The sequence below is a fragment of the Heterodontus francisci genome, chromosome 29, assembly GCF_036365525.1.
Source record: "Heterodontus francisci isolate sHetFra1 chromosome 29, sHetFra1.hap1, whole genome shotgun sequence".
NCBI classification, from domain to species: Eukaryota; Metazoa; Chordata; class Chondrichthyes; order Heterodontiformes; family Heterodontidae; genus Heterodontus; species Heterodontus francisci.
The window spans coordinates 1,414,802-1,439,959 of record NC_090399.1 but is presented as its reverse complement, the minus strand read 5'-3'; the positions used below and the strand labels follow the sequence as shown (position 1 = coordinate 1,439,959).

Here is a 25,158-nt window from a genome sequence, read left to right as displayed (position 1 = left end):
GCCCCTCCAGTTTAGATGCAACCCGTCCTTCTTGTACAGATCCCATCTGTCCCTGAAGAGATCCCAATGGTCCAGATATCTGAAACCCTCCCTTCTACAACAGCTGCTCAGCCACGTGTTTAGCTGCACTATCTTCCTATTTCTAGCCTCACTGGCACGTGGCACAGGGAGTAATCCTGAGATTACAACCCAAGAGGTCCTGACTTTTTAAACTTTCTACCTAATTCCCCCTGCAGGACCTCATCACTCTTCCTGGGTATGTTGTTGGTACCGATGTGTACCTCAACCTTTGGCTGTTCACCCTCCCCCTTCACAATGCCCCCTGTCCGTTCAGAGACATCCTTGACCCTGGCATCAGGGAGGCAACATACCATCCCGGAGTCTCTTTCATGTCCACAGAAGTGCCTATCTGTGCCCCTGACTATAGAGTCCCCTATAACTATTGCTCTTCTGTGCTTTGTCCCTCCCTGCTGAACAACAGATCCAGCCGTGGTGCCACTGCTCTGGCTGCTGCTGTTTTCCCCTGATAGGCCATCCCCCCCAACAGTATCCAAAACGGTATACTTGTTAGAGAGGGGGATAGCCACAGGGGATTCTTGCACTGACTGCCTGCCCCTTCTAGTGGTCACCCATCTATCTGCCTGCACCTTGGGTGTAACCACTTCTCTAAAACTCCTGTCTATGATGCTTTCTGCCACCTGCATGCTCCTAAGTGCATCCAATTGCTGCTCCAACCGATCCATGCGGTCTGTGAGGAGCTGCAACTGGGTACATGTCCTGCAGATGTAGTCATCCAGAACGCTGGAAGTGTCACGGACTTCCCACATGTGAAGTACTTCACCCCTCTAACTGACATTTCTAGCACTAATTAATAAATTACTGTACAGTGGCGCAGTGGTTAGCACCGCAGCATAACAGCTCCAGTGACCCGGGTTCAATTCTGGGTACTGCCTGTGTGGAGTTTGCAAGTTCTCCCTGTGTCTGCGTGGGTTTCCTCCAGGTGCTCTGGTTTCCTCCCACAGCCAAAAGACTTGCAGGTTGATCAGCAAATTGGCCATTATAAATTGCCCCTAGTATAGGTAGGTGGTAAGGGAATATCAGGACAGGTGAGGATGTGGTAGGAATATGGGATTTGTGTAGGATTAGTATAAATGGGTGGTTAATGGTCGGCACAGACTCGGTGGGCCGAAGGGCCTGTTTCAGTGCTGTATCTCTAAATCTAAATATTTATTAAATCCTTACTAAATTGTTATAATTTACTATACAGTCCCTAGTGCTGGATTCCTACTATAAATATTAAATGCTAACTAAATACAGTAATCTCCTCCCTCTGGTTTAGTTACTCTACTTATTAATTAGTTAATTAAGGTTTTAATCAATTTTTATCAATGTTTTATTTTCAAATTCAGTAAAAATTCCCTACCAGCCAATCAGGTCACAGCTTTCCTGTGACATCACTTTCAGTTTTTTTTTACCAGAGGTAAGTTTTTTATACTTACCGGTCCAGAACTCCGCCCTCCAAGTTTTCTCCCAGTCAGCTGTGCTCTTTGGAAGCTCTCGGCTCCCCTTTCTCTGAGGACAGGTGGGAAATGAAAGGAGCTCCTCACCAAACTTCCACTATAGCACTCTAATGCAACCCAAGTCAGCACTGTAAGATGGCTCACTTTTATACTGACTGACTCTAGCCCCTGAAAACTGGTTTAAGCCAATTCTCTAATTAACAAGGTGCAGCTGCAAGCATAGCCTGAGTGAACCCTGTTTAAAGCTGGTCTAAAACTCACCTTCTCCAATCCTAACAGCAACTGTTAAATTAATCTGCTAAATAAAAGACAGATTAGATTTAAGATAAAATTAACCCTTCATTATCCTCAGTTACCAAACTTCCACTCTTGCACTCTAATGCAACCCAAGTCAGCACTCCAGTGCCTAAACACTCACTGAACCTGCCTCCACCTCACTCTCAGGAAGTGCATTCCAGATCCTAAACACACACTGAATCTGCCCTCCACCACACTCTCAGACAGTGCATTCCAAATCTGAGCCATTCATGCATAAAAGTGGTTTTCCACATGTCACATCTGGTTCATTTGTCAATCTCTTTAAATCGGTGTCCTCTGGTTCTCAACCCTTCAGCAATGGGAACAGTTTTTCCCAATCTGCTCTGTCCAAACTCCTCATTTTGAACACCTCAAACAAATCACTTCTCAATCTTGTCTTCTCCAACGAGAACAGCCCCAGCTTCATCATTGGTGGTTGTGCCATCAGCTGGCTACACCTTTAGCTCCTCCTTCCTGATCAAACTTTACGTCTTCCCTCTTAATTGTTCTTTCTTTGGCTCATTGTCAGTTACTCTCCTGTGAAGAACCTTGCGATGTTTTCCCATGTTTAAGGTACTATACAAATAAAACATGTTGTTAATCCAAGAATGCAGGAGCTTTCAATTGGTGGTTTATACAAAATTTGAATTCCAGTTATTCACATGTTGGATTTAATGCCTTGTATGTTTGATTTACAGTGCAGACATGGAATCTTGAGAGAAGATCAAGTCGGCTTTGGACAAGATGAGAGTTGCTATCGCTTGATGCAATTTACACTGTATTGAGGTAAAGTTTAACCAAGTACAAATGGTCTTAGTAGGGTTGGGAGTCGTATGTTGTGCCCATTGTATTCTGAGTGTGGTCTCTGTTTGTCTCCTTCTCTCTCCCTCTCTTTCTCTCTCTGACACATCTATCTCTACACATGTTAAACTAGTTGGCGCTCAGTGAAAACGAGATTGTATTGAAGTCATAGAGTCATTTATGATGCAGAAGGAGGCCGTTCGGCCCATCGAGTCCACGCCGGATCTCCACGAAGCTATTTAGTCCGTCCCACTTCCCCACTTGATCCTCGTAACCCTGCAAGTCTATTTCCTTCAAGTGCCCATCCAATTTCCTTTTGAAGTCATTGATTGTCTCTGCTTCCACCACCCTCATAGGCATTGTGTGTAAAAGAAAATGCTTCCTCATATTCTGCCCTGCGTCTTTTGCCCAAAACCTTCAATCTATGTCTCTCAGTCCTTGTACTATTAGTTAATGGGAATAGTTTTTCCTTGTCTAACTTATCGAAACCTGTCATAATCTTGCACATGTCTATTAAATCTCCCCGATATCTCTCTTGTTCTAGGGAGAACAAACCCAGCTTTTTCAACCTAACCTTGTAACTAAGATTCCCCATTCTGGTAAATCTCCTCTGCACCCTCTCAAGGATCCTCACATCCTTCCTATAGAGTGGTGACCAGAACTGGAAGCAATACTGCAGTTGGGGTCTAACCAGGGCTTTTTAGAGTTTTAGCATAACTTCCCTGCTTTTGGATTTACTCCCTCTATTTACGAATCCCAAAATCACATATGCTTTATGAACCACTCTCTCAATATGTCCTGTCACCTTCAAAGATCAATACACATGCACCCCCAGGTCCCTCTGTTCCTGCACACTCTTGCAAACTGTGCCATTAAGTATATATTGCTTTTCCCTTCTGTCAAAATGCTTCACCTCACACTTGTCAGTTTTAAATTCCGTCTGCCACTTTTCTACCCATTCTGTTAGCCTATCTATGTCCTGTTGCAGGTGGTTATTATCATCCTCCCTGTTTGCCGCATCTCCAAGTTTGGTATCATTGGCAAATTTTGAGATTTTACTCTCTATTCCAATATCCAAGTCATTTATATACAGCAAAAAAGCAGTGGTCCCAGCACTGACCTTTGGGAACACCACGATTTACTATCCTCCAATCTGAAAAACAACCATTTACTACGACTCGCTGTTTTCTGTCCTTAAGCCAATTTTTTATCCAATCGGACAGTGACACTCCTATTCCATGGACTTCAATTTTGTTAACCAGTCTTTTATCTGGTACCTTATCAAATGTTTTCTTAAACTCCATATATACAACATCCACCGCATTCCCTTCATTAACCTTCTCTGTTACTTTATTAAAAAATTCAATTAGACTAGTCCAGTATGATCTGAAGGCTGTAGTTCCATTGTAAAACTGAGATCACAATACTGAGCACTTGGGGAAGCAGAAATTAATCGGGGCCAATCAGTACAGACTTGTAAAAGGCAGGTTGTGCTTAACCAACCTTTATATAAATGAAGAAATTAATGGGTTTGTGCGCACTCTTAATATCATATCTATCTGAGACAATGTTGGGCATTGTTAGCATATTTCAAAGATACTTGCACATAATTTTCAATTAGCTTCCACTCTGAGCCCAGCAAGAGTCCAAGTGAAGCATACAATTGCAGTTGACCATTTCTCCGCCCCCCCCCCACCCCCCCACCCCACACCAGGGTGGAATTAGTTATTTTGCATCATAGCTTTTGGCTTTTTCTCTCTGTCTGTGGAGAAAAGTCAGGAGCAATCAGTGAGGCAGAAAAAGGGTCTTTTTTATGGCTGAGGAAGGTTGTGAGAGACTCTCAGCTGAAACAAGTGCCTAGAAAAGGAAAGGTTAGTGCTTAACTAGGTCTGGAATTTCAACATTCTGAAGTGAGTTCAGCTTTTGACGGGGTACAGTGATGGACATTGCTATTTGCCATGCTGCATAAGAATACAAGAACTAGGAACAGGAGTAGACTATATGGTCCCTCGAGCCTGCTCTGCCATTCAATCAAATCATGGCTAATAGGAGGATAAAGCAGATGAATACATGTCTGGAAAGATGGTACAGGAGAGAGGTCCTTAGAGTCTTGGGACATTGCGACAGGCTCTGCGGGAGATGGGACCTGCACAGATCAGACGGGTTGCACCTAAATAGAGCCCGGACTGAGTTCCTTGTGGGGTGATTTGCTAATGCTATTGGGGAGGGTTTAAACTAACTTGGCATGGGTGTGGAAACCAGGAGATAATACAAGAGAGAAACACCAAGGTACACAGAATACTGAGAGAGATATATAGCTCTAGAATAGGGAATATTAAGTTATTAGCTGGGTTCAGAGTAAGGGAGAAAGTAATAAAGTCTGAATCAGGGTTACTGTGCATGTATGTGAATACAGAGTGTGGTTAATAAGACTGGTGAGTTACAGGCACAGAGTGACATGTGGAAATATGATGTTGGGACTATAACAGTGACCTGGCTCAAAGAAGGGCAGGACTGGGTACTAAATATTCCCGGATACAAGGTGTTCAGGAAAGATAGGAAAGGAAGAAAAGGGGGAGGAGTGGCAGGATTGATTAAGGAGCGCATTGCAGTGCTGAAGAGAGAGAGAATGTTCCAGAAGGGTCAAGGACAGAATCTATTTGGCGAGAGCTAAGGAACAAAATAGGTACAATTACATTGCTCGGTGTAGTCTATAGGGTACCAATTAGTGGGAAAGATGTCGAGGAACAAATCTGCAAGAGGTGCAAGAATTATAGAGCGGTTCTCATGGGGACTTTAGTTAGAGCAGAAAATGTTTATAAGTTGTGAATTCTGTTAAATTTGAGTAACAGAAAAAGAGAGTAGTGATGAACAGTTGTTTTTCAGACCAGGTATTATGAAATGTAAGGAGGATAGTGATAAACTTCAAGAGGGCGTAGGCTGGTGCAAGACACCCAACACCACCTCCTTTTTGATAATGAGATGACTGAGACTATCTACACTACCTTCCGTGGGCTCATCATCCACCAAGTCCTTCTCCTTGGTGAATACGGATGCAAAGTACTCATTTAGCACCTCGCCCATTTCTGCTGGCTCCACACATAGATTCCCATCTCTGTCCTTGAGTGGGCCAACCCTTTCCGTGGTTACCCTCTTGGGCGGACAAATAACAGATGAAATTTAGAGCCATGCGAAGTGATTGATTTTGGTAGGAAGAACGAGGAGAGGCAATAGGGTACAATTCTAATGGGGGTGCAGAAGACCTAGAGGTATATTGCACAAATCATTGAAGGTTGCAGGGCAGCTTGAGAAAGTGATTAATAAGGCAGACAGGATCCTGGGCATAGAGTACAAAAGCAAGGAAGTTATGATAAATATTGTGTAAAACACTGTGTTACGACCGAGGCGGGAGGTGTGCACTGTTAATTCAGTCCCATTTCTCCACAGGTCGCAGCATAGCAATAAATTTTCCCACTTACCGAAACAACTATTCAAATGCTCTATTTGATCCCAGAATAACGCACGCCAACCAGGTTTCCTTTATAAATAACAAAAATTATCCGTTGATTATAAAACCAAGTCTTAACCAAAATGAAGTAAATATATAGATGAATTGAGATATTCAAGCTCCTTACTTTTTCCCTAGCCCTCATGCACATGCACATACATCCAAAAAACAGTTAACTGGGAAAAAAGGTATTTTTGTTGATAGCTGTTACAAAGAATAGAAGGAATTTAAAAATAAAACTTAATCTGTAACGATCTGGAAGGGAGTCCTTTGGTTTGGCGAGGTGTCCCAAAGTCGAATAGTTCGCTGCCACTAGGAGTTTTCTAAGCAAGCTGGATGAACTGTCTGGGTAGGCATTCAAAGAAATTCAACTGCAGCAGGCGTCACATAGGTCTTCCATCAGGTGTGTAGCAAGAGGTGGCAGTTCTCTGTTACACATTTGATGCAAATGGGCTTCTGTACCCACTTTAGAATTGTACCTGATTGCCTCTCCTCGTTCTTCCTACCAAAATGAAACACTTCACATGTCACTGCATTAAATTTCATCTGTTACTTGTCCACCAACGCCACCTTTTAAAGATGCAATTTTTCTGCAAATATTCAGGGTTTCTTCAAATAAATGCAGGAGGCAACAGTACAACTTCATACAAGCTTTAGCTTTTCAAAAGCAAGGATTCTTCAAAGAGAGATAATAGTCATCTGGTTTTTCTTCTGCTCTCCAGGCACATCAAATTCCAATTGCTTGCTTTAGTCCAAACCCACTGGCTTTCAATAGTTCAAAAATGAAACTAGCTTTTCCAAACAAGTCTCATGTTAAGTCATAAATTTTCTCTTGTCACACTCTTAGATCAAGACCCCCAATGGTTTCCTTGAAATCATCTGTTTTCCAGTATTTATCTACTGGTCAAAACCAGGAACCTCTTGTTGACCTTGCTTTTTTTTAAAGCATTCAGAAAATTCAGCTATCTCCAGATGTTTCAAAGTCCATGAATTTTTTTTTTAGTTTTTAAAAATATAAATTCCAATGTTCTAACCAAAAATATGGGTTCTCGTAACATAGAGTCATAGTCGTACAGCATAGAAACAGGCCCTTCGGCCCACTGCGTCCATGCCGACCATAATGCCTATCTATACGAATCCCACCTGCCTGCATTGATTCCATATCCCTCTATGCCTTTCTCATTCAAGTACCTGTCCAGATGCCTCTTAAATGTCGTCACTGTTCCTGCCTCCACCAACTCCTCAGGCAGCTCATTCCAGATACCCACTATTCTTTGTGTGAAAAATTTTCCCCTTTGATCCCCTTTAAACCTCCTCCCTCTCACCTTAAATCTATGCCCTCTAGTTTTAGTCACCCCTACCATGGGAAACAGACTCTGGCTTTCTACCCTATCGATGCCTCTGAGAATTTTATATACCTCTATCATGTCCCCTCTCAGCCTCCTTCGCTCCAGGGAAAACAGACCCGCCTATCCAATCTCTCTTTATAACTCGAGCCCACCAAACCAGACAACATCCTTGTGAATCTTTTCTGCACCCTCTCTAGCTTAATCACGTCTTTCCTGTAGTGCGGCGACCAGAACTGCACACAGTACTCCAAATGCGGCCTAACCAACGTTATGTACAACTGTAACATGACGTCCCAACCCTTGTACTCAATGTCTTGGCCGATGAAGGCAAGCATGCCATACGCCTTCTTCACCGCCCTGTCTACCTACCTGTGTTGCCACTTTCAGGGAACTATGTACTTGCACCCCAAGGTCTCTCTGCTCAACAACACTTCCCAGGGCCCTGCCATTCACTGTATATGTCCTGCCCTGGTTTAACTTCCCAGAATGCATCACTTCACGCTTGTCTGCATTAAATTCCATTTGCCAATCCCTTGCCCACTTTCCCAGTTGATCTATATCTTGTTGTAACCTTAGACAACCTTCTTCACTGTCCACGATACCACCAATTCAGGTGTCATCTGCAAACTTACTAATCATGCCCCCTACATTCACATCCAAGTCATTAATATATATTACAAACAACAGAGGGCCCAGCACCGATATCAGCGGCACACCACTGGTCACCAGCCTCCAATCTGAAAAACAACCCTCCACTACCACCCTCTGCCTCCTATCACCAAGCCAATTTTGTATCCTATTTGCTAGCTCATCGTAGATCCCATGTTTTCGAACCTTCTGGACCAGCCTACCATGCGGGACCTTGTCAAAGGCCTTGCTAATGTCCATGTAGACAACGTCCATCGCCCTGCTCTCGTCAATCCTCTTGGTCACCTCCTCAAAAATCTCAATCAAACTCGTGAGACATGATTTCCCACGCACAAAGCCATGCTGACTATCCCTAATCAGACCTTGCCTTTCCAAATGCATATAAATCCTGTCTCTCAGAATCCCTTCCAATAACTTTCTCACCACTGATGTAAGGCTCACCGGCCTGTAGTTCCCTGGCTTATCCCTGCTGCCCTTCTTAAATAAAGGCACAACATTAGCTATCCTCCAGTCTTCTGGTACCTCACCCGTGGCTAACGATGATACAAAAATCTCTGCCAGGGCCCCAGCAATCTCCTCCCTTGCTTCCCATAGCATCCTAGGATACACCTGGCCTGGCCCTGGGGATTTATCCAACTTAATGCGCTTCAAAACCTCCAACAACTCCTCCTTTGTAATGTTGATATGCTCCAGGATATCAGTGTTCCCTCCCTTGAACTCACTAGCTTCCATGACCTTCTCAATAGTAAATACGGATGAGAAATATTCATTTAAGACCTCGCCCATTTCCCGTGGCTCCACACATAGATTACCACACTGATCCTTAAGGGGACCTACTCTCCCCCGAGCGACCCTTTTACTCTGAATATACTTATAGAATCTTTTAAGATTCTCCTTTATCTTATCTGCCAGGGAAATCTGCCTACCTGTGTTGCCACTTTCAGGGAACTATGTACTTGCACCCCCAAGGTCTCTCTGCTCAACAACACTCCCCAGGGCCCTGCCATTCACTGTATATGTCCTGCCCTGGTTTAACTTCCCAAAATGCATCACACATTATCGTGTTATTACTTCCTTAATAATGGATTCTAACAATTTCCCAATGACAGATGTTAAACTAACTGGTCAATAGTTTCCGACTTTCTGCCTCCCTCCCTTTTTGAATAAGGGTGTTATATTAGTTTTTTTCTAATCCACTAGAACCTTTCCCGCATCCAGGGAATTTTGGAATATTATAACCAATGGATCCACTATCTCCGCTGCCACTTCCTTTAAGACCCTAGGATGTAGGCCATCAGGCCCTGGGGACTTGGCTGCCTTCAATCCCAATAGTTTGTTCAGTACTTTTTCCCTAGTTTTTTTTTATTTTTTATTTATTGATACAGCACTGAAACAGGCCCTTCGACCCACCGAGTCTGTGCCGACCAAGAACCACCCATTTTTATACTAACCCTACAGTCATCCCATATTCCCTACCACCTACCTACACTGGGGGCAATTTACAATGGCCAATTTACCTATCACCTGCAAGTCTTTGGCGGTGGGAGGAAACCGGAGCACCCGGAGAAAACCCACGCAGTCACAGGGAGAACTTGCAAACTCTGCGCAGGCAGTACCCAGAATCGAACCCGGGTCCCTGGAGCTGTGAGGCTGCAGTGCTAACCACTGCACCACTGTGCCGCCCTTTATGTTACGCATACCTCCCTTGCTTAGCCATGGATGTTTTTTCCCCCTTACAATCTTTCTTCCTCTCTTTTAGTTGGGATAAATTGAATATCTCCTTAAACATCTGCCACTGCTCATCAACTGTTCTACCTTGTAGTCTTCTTGCTTAGTCCACCAGGGCCAAATCGGTCCTCATGCCTATGTAATTGCCTTTGTTTAACTCCGGAACGCGAGTGTGGGACTCCAGTTTCTCACCCTCAAACTGAATTTGATGATAGCATGCTAGAATTTCAATCTCCCCTCAAGGATCCTTAACTATGAGATCATTAATTCCACCTCATTACACAATGAGGTGGCACAGTGGTTAGCACTGCAGCCTCACAGCTCCAGTGACCCGGGTTCAATTCTGGGTACTGCCTGTGTGGAGTTTGCAAGTTCTCCCTGTGTCTGCGTGGGTTTTCTCCGGGTGCTCCGGTTTCCTCCCACAAGCCAAAAGACTTGCAGGTTGGTAGGTAAATTGGCCATTATAAATTGCCCCTAGTATAGGTAGGTGGTAGGGAAATATAGGGACAGGTGGGGATATGGTAGGAATATGGAATTAGTGTAGGATTAGTATAAATGGGTGGTTGATGGTCGGCACAGACTCGGTGGGCCGAAGGGCCTGTTTCAGTGCTGTATCTCTAAAACTGAAAAAACTAAAAACTAAATATCTAGAATAGCCTGCTCCCTGGTTGATTCAACAACATATTGCTCCAAAAAACAATCTCTAATACATTCAATGAACTCTCCCTCTAGGATACCCTTGACAATTTGATTAATCCAGTCCATATGCAGATAAAAATCACCCATGATTATTGCCCTACCTTTCTTACAAGCCCCCAGTACTTCCTGGTTTATACTGTGCCCGACTGCGGAACTACTGTTTGGGGACCTATAGATTACTGTCACTGGGGACTTCATTCCCTTGCTATTTCTACCCAGACTGAATCTATGTCTTGATCTCCAGTGCCTATATCATTTCTCACTACAGCACTAATCTCTTCCTTTACTAACAAAGCTACACCACCTCCTTTTCCTTCCTGCCTATCCTTCCGAAAAACTGAGTACCCTTGGATATTCAATTCCCAAACCTTGTTTCCCTGCAACCACGTCTCAGTAATCGGCACTAAATCATACCCATTCGTCTCTAATTGTGCTGTTAATTCATTAATTTTATTCCGAATGCTTCGTGCATTCAGATACAAAGCCTTTAAGTTTGTTCTATTATCAAATTTCCCGACTCTTATACGATTCCTTGGTGCAATATGATGTTCACACGTTCTGTCCCTTCCTTTTATTTTCTGGTAACAATTAGCCTCATCACTAACATACACTCTTACCTTCTCCTTTAACTTTAACTTCCTGTTTTTCCATGTAACTGAACCCTCCCCCCACGATTTAGTTGAAAGCCCTATCTACAGCCCTAGTTATGCGATTCGCCAGGACTCTGGTCCCAGCATGATTCAGGTGGAGCCCGTCCCATCGGAACAGCTCACTCCTTCCCCAGTACTGGTGCCAATGTCTCATGAATTCGAACCCATTTCTCCCACACCAATCTTCGAGCGACGGATTTACCTCTTTAATCTTATTGACCCTTTGCCAATTAGCTCATGACTCGGGTGGTAATCTGGAGATTATCATCTTTTTGGTTCTGCTTGTTAATTTAGCACCAAGCTGCTCATATTCCCTCAGCAGAACCTCTATCCTCATTCTACCTATATCGTTGGTACCTACGTGGACCACGACAACTGGATCTTTCCCCTCCCACTCCAGGTTGGGGAGGCGGTGGCGTAGCGGTATTATCACTGGACGAGTAACCCAGAGACCCAGGGTATTGATCTGGAAACATGGGTTCGAATCCCAACACAGCAGAAGGTGGAATTTAAATTTAATTAATAAATCTAGAATTAAAAGCTAGTCTAATGATGGCCATGAAACCATTGTCGATTGTTGTAAAAACCCATCTGGTTCACTAATGTCCTTTAGGGAAGGAAATCTGCCGTCCTTACCTGGTCTGGCCTACATGTGACTCCAGACCCACAGCCATGTGGTTAACTCTTACATGCCCTCGGAAATGCCCCAGCAAGACACTCAGTTGTACCTAACCGCTACAAAGTCAATAAAAAAAAGGAATGAAACTGGACGGACCACCCGGCATCGACCTAGGCATCGGAAACGACAATGGCAAACTGTTGGAGAAAATCCAGATTGTGCCCAATTGTTGAACAAATTCTCCGGACTCAGACGTTGAGAACAAACTTTTTATTGCATGATAACATGGGGGTTAACACCTTACCGAAATTCGGTTCAGTGCTACTCCCAAAGAGCTACAGATCGCCGTGGACTTATATAGTATAAAAAAGGCAGAGCTAACAGTTTCACAATTAGATAAGCACCCACAAGACTGCCTACGTAACGGTGCACCATGCAGGGTCCGAGGTCAGTGAAACATCAGTTTCAACAATAACAAGCTACTTCCTTAATTCAATGCCCACTCCAGACACCATATCTGGTCGTAACGTCTGATTGTGGTTAGCTGCTCTGTCTACAATTTATGACCGTTGGTTGTGGTTCGATTAGCTACAAGCTGTGTCCTGTTTTTCTGCTTCTACAACGTTAAGTAATAATTAGCAAAGCTAAGAAAATTTCTCCAACACAAACCCAGCCCTGTCGACCCTGCAAATTCCCCCTTACTAACATCTGGGGGCTGGTGCCAAAGTTGGGAGAGCTGTCCCACAGACTAGTCAAGCAACAGCCTGACATAGTCATACTCACAGAATCATACCTTACAGACAATGTCCCAGACACTGCCATCACCATCCCCGGGTATGTCCTGTCCCACCGGCAGGACAGACCCAGCAGAGGTGGCGACACAGTGGTATACAGTAGGGAGGGAGCTGCCCTGGGAGTCCTCAACATCGACTCCGGACCCAATGAAGTCTCATGGCATCAGGTCAAACATGGGCAAGGTAATCTCCTACTGATTACCACCTACCGCCCTCCCTCAGCTGATGACTCAGTACTCCTCCATGTTGAACACCATTTGGAGGAAGCACTGAGGGTGGCAGGGCACAAAATGTGCTCTGGGTGGGGGACTTCACTGTCCATCACCAAGAGTGGCTCGGTAGCACCACTACTGACCGAGCTGACCGAGTACTAAAGGACATAGCTGCTAGACTGGGTCTGCGGCAGGTGGTGGGGGAACCAACACGAGGGAAAAACATACTTGACCTTGTCCTCACCAATCTGCCTGCCGCAGATGTATCTGTCCATGACAGTATTGGTAGGAGTGACCACCGCACAGTCCTTGTGGAGACGAAGTCCCGCCTTCACATTGAGGATACCCTCCACCGTGTGGCACTATCACCGTGCTAAATGGGATAGATTTCGAACAGATCTAGCAATGCAAAACTGGGCATCCATGAGATGCTGTGGGCCATCAGCAGCAGCAGAATTGTACTCAATCACAATCTGTAACCTCATGGCCCGGCATATCTCCCACTCTACCATTACCATCAAGCCAGGAGACCATAGAGTCATAGACAGATACTGCACTGAAACAGCCCCTTCGGCCCACCGAGTCTGTGCCAACCAACAATCACCCATTTATAACTAATCCTACATTCCCTACCACATCCCCACCATTCTCCTACCACCGACCTACACTAGGGGCAATTTACTATGGCCAATTTACCTATCAACCGGCAAGTCTTTGGCTGTGGGAGGAAACTGGAGCACCCGGCAGAAACCCACGCGGCCACAGGGAGAACTTGCAAACTCCGCACAGGAAGTACCCAGAACCGAACCCGGGTGGCTGGAGCTGTGAGGCTGCGGTGCTAACCACTGCGCCACTGTGCCAACCCTGGTTCAATGAAGAGTGCAGGACGGCATGCCAGGAGCAGCACCAGGCATACCTCAAAATGAGGTGTCAACCTGGTGAAGCTACAACACAGGACTACCTGCATGCCAAACTGCGTAAGCAGCATGCAATAGACAGAGCTAAGCGATCCCATAACCAACGCATCAGATCTAAGCTCTGCAGTCCTGCCACATCCAGTTGTGAATGGTGGTGGACAATTAAACAACTAACTGGAGGATAAAAGCAAAATACTGCGGATGCTGGAAATCTGAAATAAAAACAAGAAATGCTGGAAATACTCAGCAGGTCTAGCAGCATCTGTGGAGCGAGAAGCAGAATTAACGTTACGGGTCAGTGAAGAAGCATCACTGACCCGAAACGTTAACTAACTGGAGGAGGTGGCTCCACAAATATCCCCATCCTCAATGATGGGGGAGCCCAGCACATCAGTGCAAAAGATAAGGCAGTAGCATTTGGAACAATCTTCAGCCAGAAGTGCCGAGTTGATGATCCATCTCGGCCCCCTCCTGAAGTCTCCAGCATTACAGATGCCAGACTTCAGCCAATTCGATTCAAGAAACGACTGAAGGCACTGGATACTGAAAAGGCTATGGGTCCTGACAATATTCCGGCAATAGTACTGAAGACCTGTGCTCCAGAACTTGCCGCACCCCTAGCCAAGCTGTTCCAGTACAGCTACAACACTGGCATCTACCCTGCAATGTTGAAAATTGCCCAGGTACGTCCTGTATACAAAAAGCAGGACAAGTCCAACCTGGCCAATTACCACCCCATCAGTCCACTCTCAATCATCAGTAAAGTGATGGAAGGTGTCATCAACAGTGCCATCAGGCGGCACTTGCTTAACCTGCTCAGTGATGCTCAGTTCGGGTTCCGCCAGGGCCACTCAGCCCCTGACCTCATTACAGACTTGGTTCAAACATGGACAAAAGAGCTGAACTCAAGAGGTGAAGTGAGAGTGACTGCCCTTGACATCAAGGCAGCATTTGACCGAGTATGGCATCAAGGAGCCCGAGCAAAACTGAAGTCAATGGGAATCAGGGGGAAAAGTCTCTGCTGGTTGGAGTCATACCTAACGCAAAGGAAGATGACTATGGGTGTTGGAGGTCAATCATCTGAGCTCCAGGACATCACTGCAAGAGTTCCTCAGGGTAGTGTCCTAGGCCCAACCATCTTCAGCTGCTTCATCAATGACCTTCCTTCAATCATAAGGTCAGAAGTGGGGATGTTCACTGATGATTGCACAATGTTCAGCATTCGCAACTCCTCAAATACTGAAACAATCCGTGTTGAAATGCAGCAAGACCTGGACAATATCCAGGCTTGGGCTGAAAAGTAGCAAGTAACATTTGCGCCTCACAAGTGCCAGGCAATGACCATCTCCAACAAGAGGGAATCTAACCACCTCCCCTTGACATTCAATGGCATTACCATCGCTGAATCACCCACTATCAACATCCTTGGGGCTACCATTGACCAGAAACTGAACTGGAGTGGTCATGTAAATACCATGGCTACAAGAGCAGGTCAGAGGCTAGGAATCCTGCGCCGAGTAACTCACCTCCTGACTCCACAAAGCCTGTCCACAATCTACAAGGCACAAGTCAGGAGTATGACGGAATACTCTCCACTTGCCTGGATGGGTGCAGCTCCAACAACACTCAAGAAGCTCGACACCATCCAGGACAAAGCAGCCCGCTTGATTGGCACACCATCCGCAAACATTCACTCCCTCCACCACCGACGCACAGTGGCAGCAGTGTGTACCATCTACAAGATGCACTGCAGCAATGCACCAAGGCTCCTTCGACAGCACCTTCCAAACACGCAACCTCTACCACCTCGAAGGACAAGAGCAGCAGATGCATGGAAACATCACCACTTGCAAGTTCCCGTCTAAGTCACACACCATCCTGACTTGGAATTATATCACCGTTCCTTCACTGTCGATAGGTCAAAATCCTGGAACTCCCTTCCTAACAGCTCTGTGGGTGTACCTACCTCACATGGACTGCAGCGGTTCAAGAAGGCAGCTCACCATCACCTTCTCGAGGGCAATTAGGAATGGGCAATAAATGTTGGCCTGGCCAGTGACACCCACATCCCATGAATGAATAATGCAGCCCAGATGAGATATCCTGAGCTCTGGCACCAGGTAGGCAACACAGCCTTCGGGACTCTCGATCCTGGCCACAGAGAACAGTGTCTATTCCCCTATTACTATCCCCGATTACGACTACATTTCTCTTTTCTCCCCCCACTTGAATGGCTCCCTGTACCAGGTGCTGTGGTCACTTTGCTCATCCTCCCTACAGTCTCTGCTCTCGTCCACACAGGGAATGAATCTCGAACATGTTGGACAAGGGCTGAGGCTCCTGCAACACTACCTCCTGGATCCCTCTACCTGCCTCACTCATAGTCACACCCTCCTGTCTCTGACCACTGGGTGAATTCAAGGTAGTTAATCTAAGGGGTCTGACTGTCTCCTGAAACACAGTGTCCAGGTAACTCTCCCCCTCCCTGATGTGTCGCAATGTCCGAAGCTCAGACTCCAGTTCATCAACTCTGAGCCGGAGTTCCTCGAGCAATCAACACTGGCTCCAGATGTGGTCATCAGGAACCACAATGGGGTCCACCAGCTTCCACATCATGTAGGTACAACACATCACCTGGCCCTGCATCTCTCTGTTATTTAATTCCATTTTAATTAGTTTTTTAAATTTACGACTGGTCTTTAGTTTTTTTAATCTGCTTTAGTTTTGAGTTTATATGTACTAATAAATCGATCAAGTCTTACTCTACATTTGATTTAAAATAAATTAAATTAAAAGCTCCCCTGAATACTGACCCCAGCAGCTCTCTGTTTCCCTGCTCTCACTCTTCAATGTCACTCTGATCTCACTTCTCCATTTTTTTTTCCCGGCTCCGCTCCCGCTGTGCTCCCCTCTCTCTCTGTCTCCGACTCAGTGATTTGACGTGCTTTTTAACCCTCTCTCCTCGGGCTGTGCTCCTCTCTCCCTCTCTCTCTGACTCTGGTTTGGCACGCTTTTGAACCTCTGCTCCTTGGGTAGCTCTGAGGTCAAAACCCCCAGTGGTTTCCTTGAAATTACCTGGTTTCCAGGATTTGTTTACTGGTCAAAACCAGGAACCTCTTGCTAATCTTGTTTTTTTTTCAAAGTATCCATAAAGTTCAGCTCCCTGCAGATGTTTCAATGTCCATGAAATTTTTTTTTTAGTTCTTTAAAAATATAGATTCCCAAGCTTTAACAAAAAATATGGACTCTTGTAAAACTGGTGCAGCCTCAACGTGAGTATTGTGCCCAATTGTGGGCACCACACTTTCAGAAGAATGTGAAGGCATTGGAGTGGGTGCAGAAAAGATTTACAAGAATGGTTCCAGGGTTGAGGGACTTCAGTTACGTGGATAGATTGGAGAAGCTTGCGCTGTTTTCCTTAAAGAGGGTTGAGGGGAGATCGAGGTGTTGAAAATCATGAGGCGTCTGGACAGAGTAGAAAGGGAGAAACTGTTCCCATTGGTGGAAAGGTAGAGAACCAGAGGACAGCGATTTAAGGTAATTGACAAAAGAACCAAAGGCAATGAACATACATATGAACATATGAATTAGGAGCAGGAGTAGGCCACTCAGCCCTTCGAGTCTGTTCTGCCATTCAATAAGATCATGGCTGCTCTGATTGTAACCTCAATTCCACATTCCCACCGATCCCCAATAATCTTTCAGCCTTTGCTGATCAAGAATCTATCTACCTCAGCCTTAAAAATATTCAAAGACTCTGCTTCCACTGCCTTTTGAGGAAGAGAATTCCAAAGACTCACGACCCTCAGAGAGAACAAAAATTCTCCTTATCTCTATCTTAAATGGGCAACTCCTTATTTTTAAACAGTGACCCCTAGTTTTAGATTCTACCACTAGAGGAAACATCCTTTCCACATCCACCCTGTCAAGACCCCTCAGGATCTTAAATGTTTCAATCAAGTCACCTCTTACTCTTCTAAAGGGAGGATTTTTGGGACATTGGGACCGGTTCTGGGGGAGGTGGGACGATTACAAATTGGACGGTCTACACCTGGGCCGGACTGGAACCAATGTCCTTGGGGGTGCTTTTGCTAACGCCGTTGGGAAGGATTTAAACTAATGTGGCAGGGGGATGGGAACCAAATGAGGAGGTCAGTGGACAGTAAGGAGGTAGTAACTAAAGCCTGTAAGGAACTAGATAATGAAGTCAGCGTGACTAAGGGGAAGAGTAGGCAGTGAGCAGATGATGAACGCAAAGGGACTGGTGGTCTGAGGTGCATTTGTTTTAATGCAAGAAGTGTAGTAGGTAAGGCAGATGAACTTGGGGCTTGGATTAGTACCTGGGAGTATGATATTGCTAGTACTGAGACTTGGTTGAGGGAAGGACACGATTGGCAACTAAATATCCCAGGATATCGATGCTTCAGGCAGGATAGAGAGGGAGGTAAAAGGGGTGGAGGAGTTGCATTACTGGTCAAAGAGGATATCACAGCTGTGCTGAAGGAGGGCACTATGGAGGACTCGAGCAGTGAGGCAATAAGGGCAGAACTCAGAAATAGGAAGGGTGCGGTAACAATGTTGGGGCTGTACTACAGGCCGCCCAACAGCGAGCGTGAGATAGAGGTACAAATATGTAAACAGATTATGGAAAGATGTAGGAGCAACAGGGTGGTGGTGATAGGAGATTTTAATTTTCCCAACATTGACTGGGATTCACTTAGTGTTAGAGGTCTAGATGGAACAGAATTTGTAAGGAGCATCCAGGAGGGTTTTCTAGAGCAGTATGTAAATAGTCCAACTCTGGAAGGGGCCATACTGGACCTGGTGTTGGGGAATGAGCCCGGCCAGGTGGTTGAAGTTTCAGTAGGGAACTACTTTGGGAATAGTGATCACAATTCCGTAAGTTTTAGAATACTCATGGACAAAGACGAGAGTGGTCCTAAAGGAAGAGTGCTAAATTGGGGGAAGGCCAACTATACCAAAATTCGGCAGGATCTGGGGAATGTAGATTGGGAGCAGCTTTTTGAAGATAAATCCACATTTGATATGTGGGAGGCTTTTAAAGAGAGGTTGATTAGCGTGCAGGAGAGACATGTTCCTGTGAAAATGAGGGATAGAAATGGCAAGATTAGGGAACCATGGATGACAGGTGAAATTGTGAGACTAGCTAAGAGGAAAAAGGAAGCATACATAAGGTCTAGGAGGCTGAAGAAAGACGAAGCTTTGAAAGAATATCGGGAATGTAGGACCAATCTGAAACGAGGAATTAAGAGGGCTAAAAGGGGTCAAGAAATATCTTTAGCAAACAGGGTTAAGGAAAATCCCAAAGCTTTTTATTCATATATAAGGAACAAGAGGGTAATGAGAGAAAGGATTGGCCCACTCAAGGACAAAGGAGGAAAATTATGCGTGTCGTCAGAGAAAATGGGTGAGATTCTAAACGAGTACTTTGCATTGGTATTCACCGAGGAGAGGGACATGACGGATGTTGAGGTTAGGAACAGATGTTTGATTACTCTAGGTCAAGTCGGCATAAGGAGGGAGGAAGTGTTGGGTATTCTAAAAGGCATTAAGGTGGACAAGTCCCCAGGTCCGGATGGGATCTATCCCAGGTTAGTGAGGGAAGCGAGAGAGGAAATAGCTGGGGCCTTAACAGATATCTTTGCAGCATCCTTAAACACGGGTGAGGTCCCGGAGGACTGGAGAATTGCTAATGTTGTCCCCTTGTTTAAGAAGGGTAGCAGGGATAATCCAGGTAATTATAGACCGGTGAGCCTGACGTCAGTGGTAGGGAAGCTGCTGGAGAAGATACTGAGGGATAGGATCTATTCCCATTTGGAAGAAAATGGGCTTATCAGTGATAGGCAACATGGTTTTGTGCAGGGAAGGTCATGTCTTACCAACTTAATAGAATTCTTTGAGGAAGTGACAAAGTTGATTGATGAGGGAAGGGTTGTAGATGTCATATACATGGATTTCAGTAAGGCGTTTGATAAGGTTCCCCATGGTAGGCTGATGGAGAAAGTGAAGGCGCATGGGGTCCAGGGTGTACTAGCTAGATGGATAAAGAATTGGCTGGGCAACAGGAGACAGAGAGTAGCAGTGGAAGGGAGTTTCTCAAAATGGAGACGTGTGACCTGTGGAGTTCTACAGGGATCCGTGCTGGGACCACTGTTGTTTGTGATATACGTAAATGATTTGGAGGAAAGTATAGGTGGTCTGATTAGCAAGTTTGCAGACGACACTAAGATTGGTGGAGTAGCAGATTGTGAAGGGGACTGTCAGAGAATACAGCAGAATATAGATAGATTGGAGAGTTGGGCAGAGAAATGGCAGATGGAGTTCAATCCGGGCAAATGTGAGGTGATGCATTTTGGAAGATCCAATTCAAGAGTGAACTATGCAGTAAATGGAAAAGTCCTGGGGAAAATTGATGTACAGAGAGATTTGGGTGTTCAGGTCCATTGTTCCCTGAAGGTGGCAACGCAGGTCAATAGAGTGGTCAAGAAGGCATACAGCATGCTTTCCTTCATCGGACGGGGTATTGAGTACAAGAGTTGGCAGGCATGTTACAGTTGTATAAGACTTTGGTTCGGCCACATTTGGAATACTGCGTGCAGTTCTGGTCGCCACATTACCAAAAGGATGTAGATGCTTTGGAGAGGGTGCAGAGGAGGTTCACCAGGATGTTGCCTGGTATGGAGGGCGCTAGCTATGAAGAGAGGTTGAGTAGATTAGGATTATTTTCATTAGAAAGACGGAGGTTGAGGGGGGACCTGATTGAGGTGTACAAATTCATGAGAGGTATAGACAGGGTGGATAGCAAGAAGCTTTTTCCCAGAGTAGGGGATTTAATTACGAGGGGTCACGAGTTCAAAGTGAGAGGGGAAAAGTTTAGGGGGGATATGCGTGGAAAGTTCTTTACGCAGAGGGTGGTGGGTGCCTGGAACGCGTTGCCAGCGGAGGTGGTAGATGCGGGCACGATAGCGTCTTTTAAGATGTATCTGGACAGATACATGAATGGACAGGAAGCAAAGAGATACAGACCCTTAGAAAATAGGCGACATGTTTAGATAGAGGATCTGGATTGGCGCAGGCTTGGAGGGCTGAAGGGCCTGTTCCTGTGCTGTAATTTTCTTTGTTCTTTGGCCCTTTCCTTGAGGCTAGGAAGAGCCTGTATAAATTTAAACAGCTTTTCGCTGGATCTTAAATTCAGATTTTTCTTGACCCAAATTTTCCCTGGATTTAAGACTACCCCTTTGTCTTCGTTCCATCTCTTTTAGCCTAAATTCCCTTTCTTCTCTTTTCACTTTCTCTCTGGTTTTCAAGTTCAAGTTTTCTTAATTCTTTTTCAGCTTCAAGTTTTCTTATTGCTATTATATTTTTTTCCTCTTTTTCCAATTTAAGTTTTTCCATGTCGAAGTGAATTCTAGCCAATACCACTGCATTACTCTCTGACTTACTACCTTCTCGTTTCTCGTCTCCTCCTCCTAATTCCAGAGGTTGGGCTATTATGTCAATTATCTCTGTTTTTTGGCACCTGATTTCAATTCTAACCCCAATTTTGCAGCCAATTCTTTAAATTTATTCTTAGTTAAAGTTACCAAGTCACTGAGGGAAACATTCTGCTTTCCCAAAAACTCTGCGGCAACCGCTAGTGCCATTACTGTGGTATAGACTGTAGCTTATTATACAAGAGACCTGGTTCATTTTATTTTTCGTAATTGGCGTTAGATTTAGAACTGAACAATCACGTTTCCAATTGGTATGATGCCAGACACGAGCAATTAATATGATGCCAGACGCATGACTCCAATTTGTATGTTATCCCAGAGACGAGCAATTAATATGATTCCAAATGCGAGCCCTCCACATTTGTCTGATTCTGATCCCAGATGCGAGCCGCCTAATTAAAATATGATTCAATCCCAGATGAGTCCCCAATTAAAATATGTTACAACCGCTCAGGACAAAGCCCCCAATCAAAATACATGATTCTGATCATGGTGGGAGCAATGCACTGTCAATTCAGTCCCATCACTCGACAGGTCACAGCATATTTCTTTAACATTTCAAAATCTGAAAAAAACCCAGCCAAACTGAACAATCTCGTCATGCCCGAATGAAGCAAACCAAACCAGGTATCTTTAGATATCAACAAATTAACTATTTATTAAATAAACTGAAATCTTCGACATTACTAAGATAAACCAGTATCCAAAGTCCATAACTTATTTAAAAATTTAACTCCCACATTCAGATACATATAATCAGTTTTAAATTAGCTGACTGACAAAATAGATAAAATAAAGTCTTTGCAAATTACGTTCCTGACGAATGGTCTTTCAATAAAACACAGTCAAAGTTCACTTGCAGTCTTCCAAGGTCTGATTAAAAACGAAAGGTCATTCCAAAGGTAGAAGTTCAGCAGTTCGGCTGAGGTGGTATTAAACTCTTTATTTTTCAGTGAGGAACACAGCTGATATCAATAATTTGTTGTGAAAGAAAAAGCTTTTTCTTACATTTGTGGAATTAATTCAGCTTGAAACTTTGTCAAATTTTGAGAGCGAAATAACACACTCTTTTCCCTTCAGTTTAAATTGACTCAGAGCTCTCAACTGAATGCTGCTCAGGTAACTTTAGAAGTCAAACTGCAACATTGAATCCCATGTCTCCTCTCTCTCTCTCTCTCTCTGTGCCTGTTGCTTGGCAACCAGAATGCACTCTGGCTCACTGAGCCTCTGGAACTTTCTGCCTGAAAGACGCAGTGATGTTTTTACAAGGTGGACCGCAATACTTCGGTGGAGAGAAAAAACAAAATACACAGGACCGTGACACCTGCTATAACATCTTTAATACTAGCTTCTAACATTTTCCCAAAGACAGATATTAAGTTAACTGGCCTGTAGTTTCCTGCTTTCTGTCTCCCTCCCTTTTTGAATAAAGAAGTTGCATTCACTATTTTCCAATCTTCCCTGAATCAAGAGAATTTTGGAAAATTAAAACCGACATATCAACTATCTCACTCGCTACTTCTTTTAGGACCCTAGGAAGAAATCCATCAGGACCCGGAGACTTGTCAGCTGCAGCTCCAACAATTTGTTCAGTACCACTTCCCTGGTGATTGTAATTTTCTTGAGTTGCTTCCTCCCTTTCATTTCCTGATTTACAGCTATTGCTGTATCCTCTCTAGTGAAGACCGATGCAATATACCTGTTCAATTCATTTGCCATCTCCTTATTTTCCCTTCTTAATTCCCCGGACTCACTTTCTATAGGACCAATGCTCACTTTAATAAAAACAAAATACTGCAGATGCTGGAAATCTGAAATAAAAACAGAAAGTGATGGAAATACTCAGCAGGTCAGGCAGCATCTGTGGAAAGAGAGCAGAGTTAACATTTCAGGTCTGTGACCTTTCATCAGAACTCACTTTGTTAACTCTTTTCTTTTTATAAATATCTATAGACACTCTATCTGTTTTTATCTTTCTAGCTAGCTTTTTCATGTACTCTAGTTTTCCCTCCTTATTCATCTTTTAGTCATTCTTTGCTGCTTTTTATATTCTGTCCAATCACCCATCTTTGTGCAAATACATGCTTTTTTCTTTAAGTTTGTTCCTATCTTTAACTTTTTTAGTTAACCACAGATGGTGGGTCATCCCTTGGAATTTTTCTTTCTTGGTGGAATGTATCTATTCTGTGTGTTCTGCACTTCTCCTTAAAAGTTTGCCATTTCATCTCTATTGACCTATCCCTTAACCTATTTTGCCAGTTCATTTTAGCTAGCTCTGCCTTCATGTCCTCATAATTGCCCCTTTTTAAGTATAAAATATGAATCTTGGACCCATTCTTGTCTCCCTCAAACTGAATGTAAAATTCAAACATATTATGATCGCTACTGCCTAGGGGTGCCTTCATATGAGGTCATTAATTTATTCTGTCTTGTTGCACAATACCAGGTCTAGTACAACCTACTCTCTGGTTGGCTCCAGAACGTGCTGTTCTAAGAAACTATCCTGAAAACATTCTGTGAATTTGCTCATCTAGGCTACTTTGCCCATCTGATTTTTTCCAGTCTATATGTAGATAGAGGGCCTGTACACCACTCCCACGAGTGCCTTCTTGCCTTTATCATTTCTCATCTCTACCCAAACGGCTTCTACATTCCTGGTTTCCTGAACATACCTATTTGGAGCAGAAGTAGGTCATTCGGCCCCTCTAACCTGCTCCACCATTCAATAAGATCATGGCTGATCTGTTTGTGTTTCGAATTCCACACTCCCATCTACACTCGATAACCCTTGATTCTCTTGCCTGACAAAAATCTATCTACCTTTGCCTTAAAAATATTCAATATCTCTGCTTCTACCACCTTCTGAGGCAGAGAGTTCCAAAGTCTCACAACCCTATGATAGAAATAAATTCTCCTCATCTCTGTCCTAAAAGTGTGTCCCCAAATTTTAAAACAGTGCCCCCGAGTTCTGGACTCACCTACAAGAGGAAACATCCTTTCCACATCCACCTTGTCAAGATTGTTCAGGATCTTATAAACTTCAATCAAGTCTTCCCTCACTCTTCTAAACTCCAGTGAAAACAAGTCCAGTCTGTTCAACCTTTCCTCATAAGACAAGCTGTTCATTCCAGGTATCAATCTAGCAAACCTCCTCTGAACCGCCTCCAATGCATTTACATCCTTCCTTGTGGTCTCACCAATGCCCTGTATAACTGAAGCATAATATCCTGACTTTTATTTTCAATTCCTCTTGTAATAAAGATTACTTTCTGTACCTGCGTACTAACTTTTTGTGCCTCATGCACTAGAACACCTAGATCCCTCGGCACCTTGGAATTCTGCAGTCGTTCTCTGTTTAAGTAATACTCTGCTTTTTTATTCTTCCTGCCAAAGTGAATAACTTTACATTTTCCCACATTATACCTTATCTGCCAGATTTTTGACCACTCACTCAACCTATCTACATCGGTCTGCAACTTCCTTATGTCCTCTTCACAACATACATTCCTACCTATTTTTCTGTCATCTGCAAATTTAGCTACCATGCCATCACTGTCCTCATCTTAGTCATTGATATAAATTGTAAAAAGTTGAGGCCCCAGCACAGACCCCTACAGGACTCTACACGTCCCACCTGCCAATCAGAAAAGGACCCATTTATGCATACTGTCTGTTTTCTGCCAGCCAGCCAATCTTCTATCCATGCTAATATGTTACCCCCTACAGCATAAGCTCCTACTTTGCGCAATAACTTTTTATGTGGCACCTTGTCAAGTGCCGTCTGGAAATCCAAGTACAAGACCCAAGAACTTAGGTCATCCCTCTCTAATGTGTTAATACCATCATTAATTAACAGAGCTTACCCCGCCACCTTTTCCTAGCTTCCTGTCTTTCCTGAATGT

At 44.3% G+C, this 25,158-nt stretch overlaps 1 protein-coding gene across 1 annotated transcript in view; it reads left to right on the top strand.

The window, feature by feature from the left end:
* LOC137345903 (uncharacterized) overlaps window positions 1-25,158 on the top strand; it is a 270,894-nt gene that overhangs the window by 225,659 nt on the left and 20,077 nt on the right. The window contains exon 10 of the mRNA XM_068009144.1: window positions 2,516-2,603. Within this exon, the coding sequence (XP_067865245.1) occupies window positions 2,516-2,565 (50 nt within the window). The 3' untranslated portion in view covers window positions 2,566-2,603. The remainder of the gene's footprint in view (window positions 1-2,515; window positions 2,604-25,158) is intronic.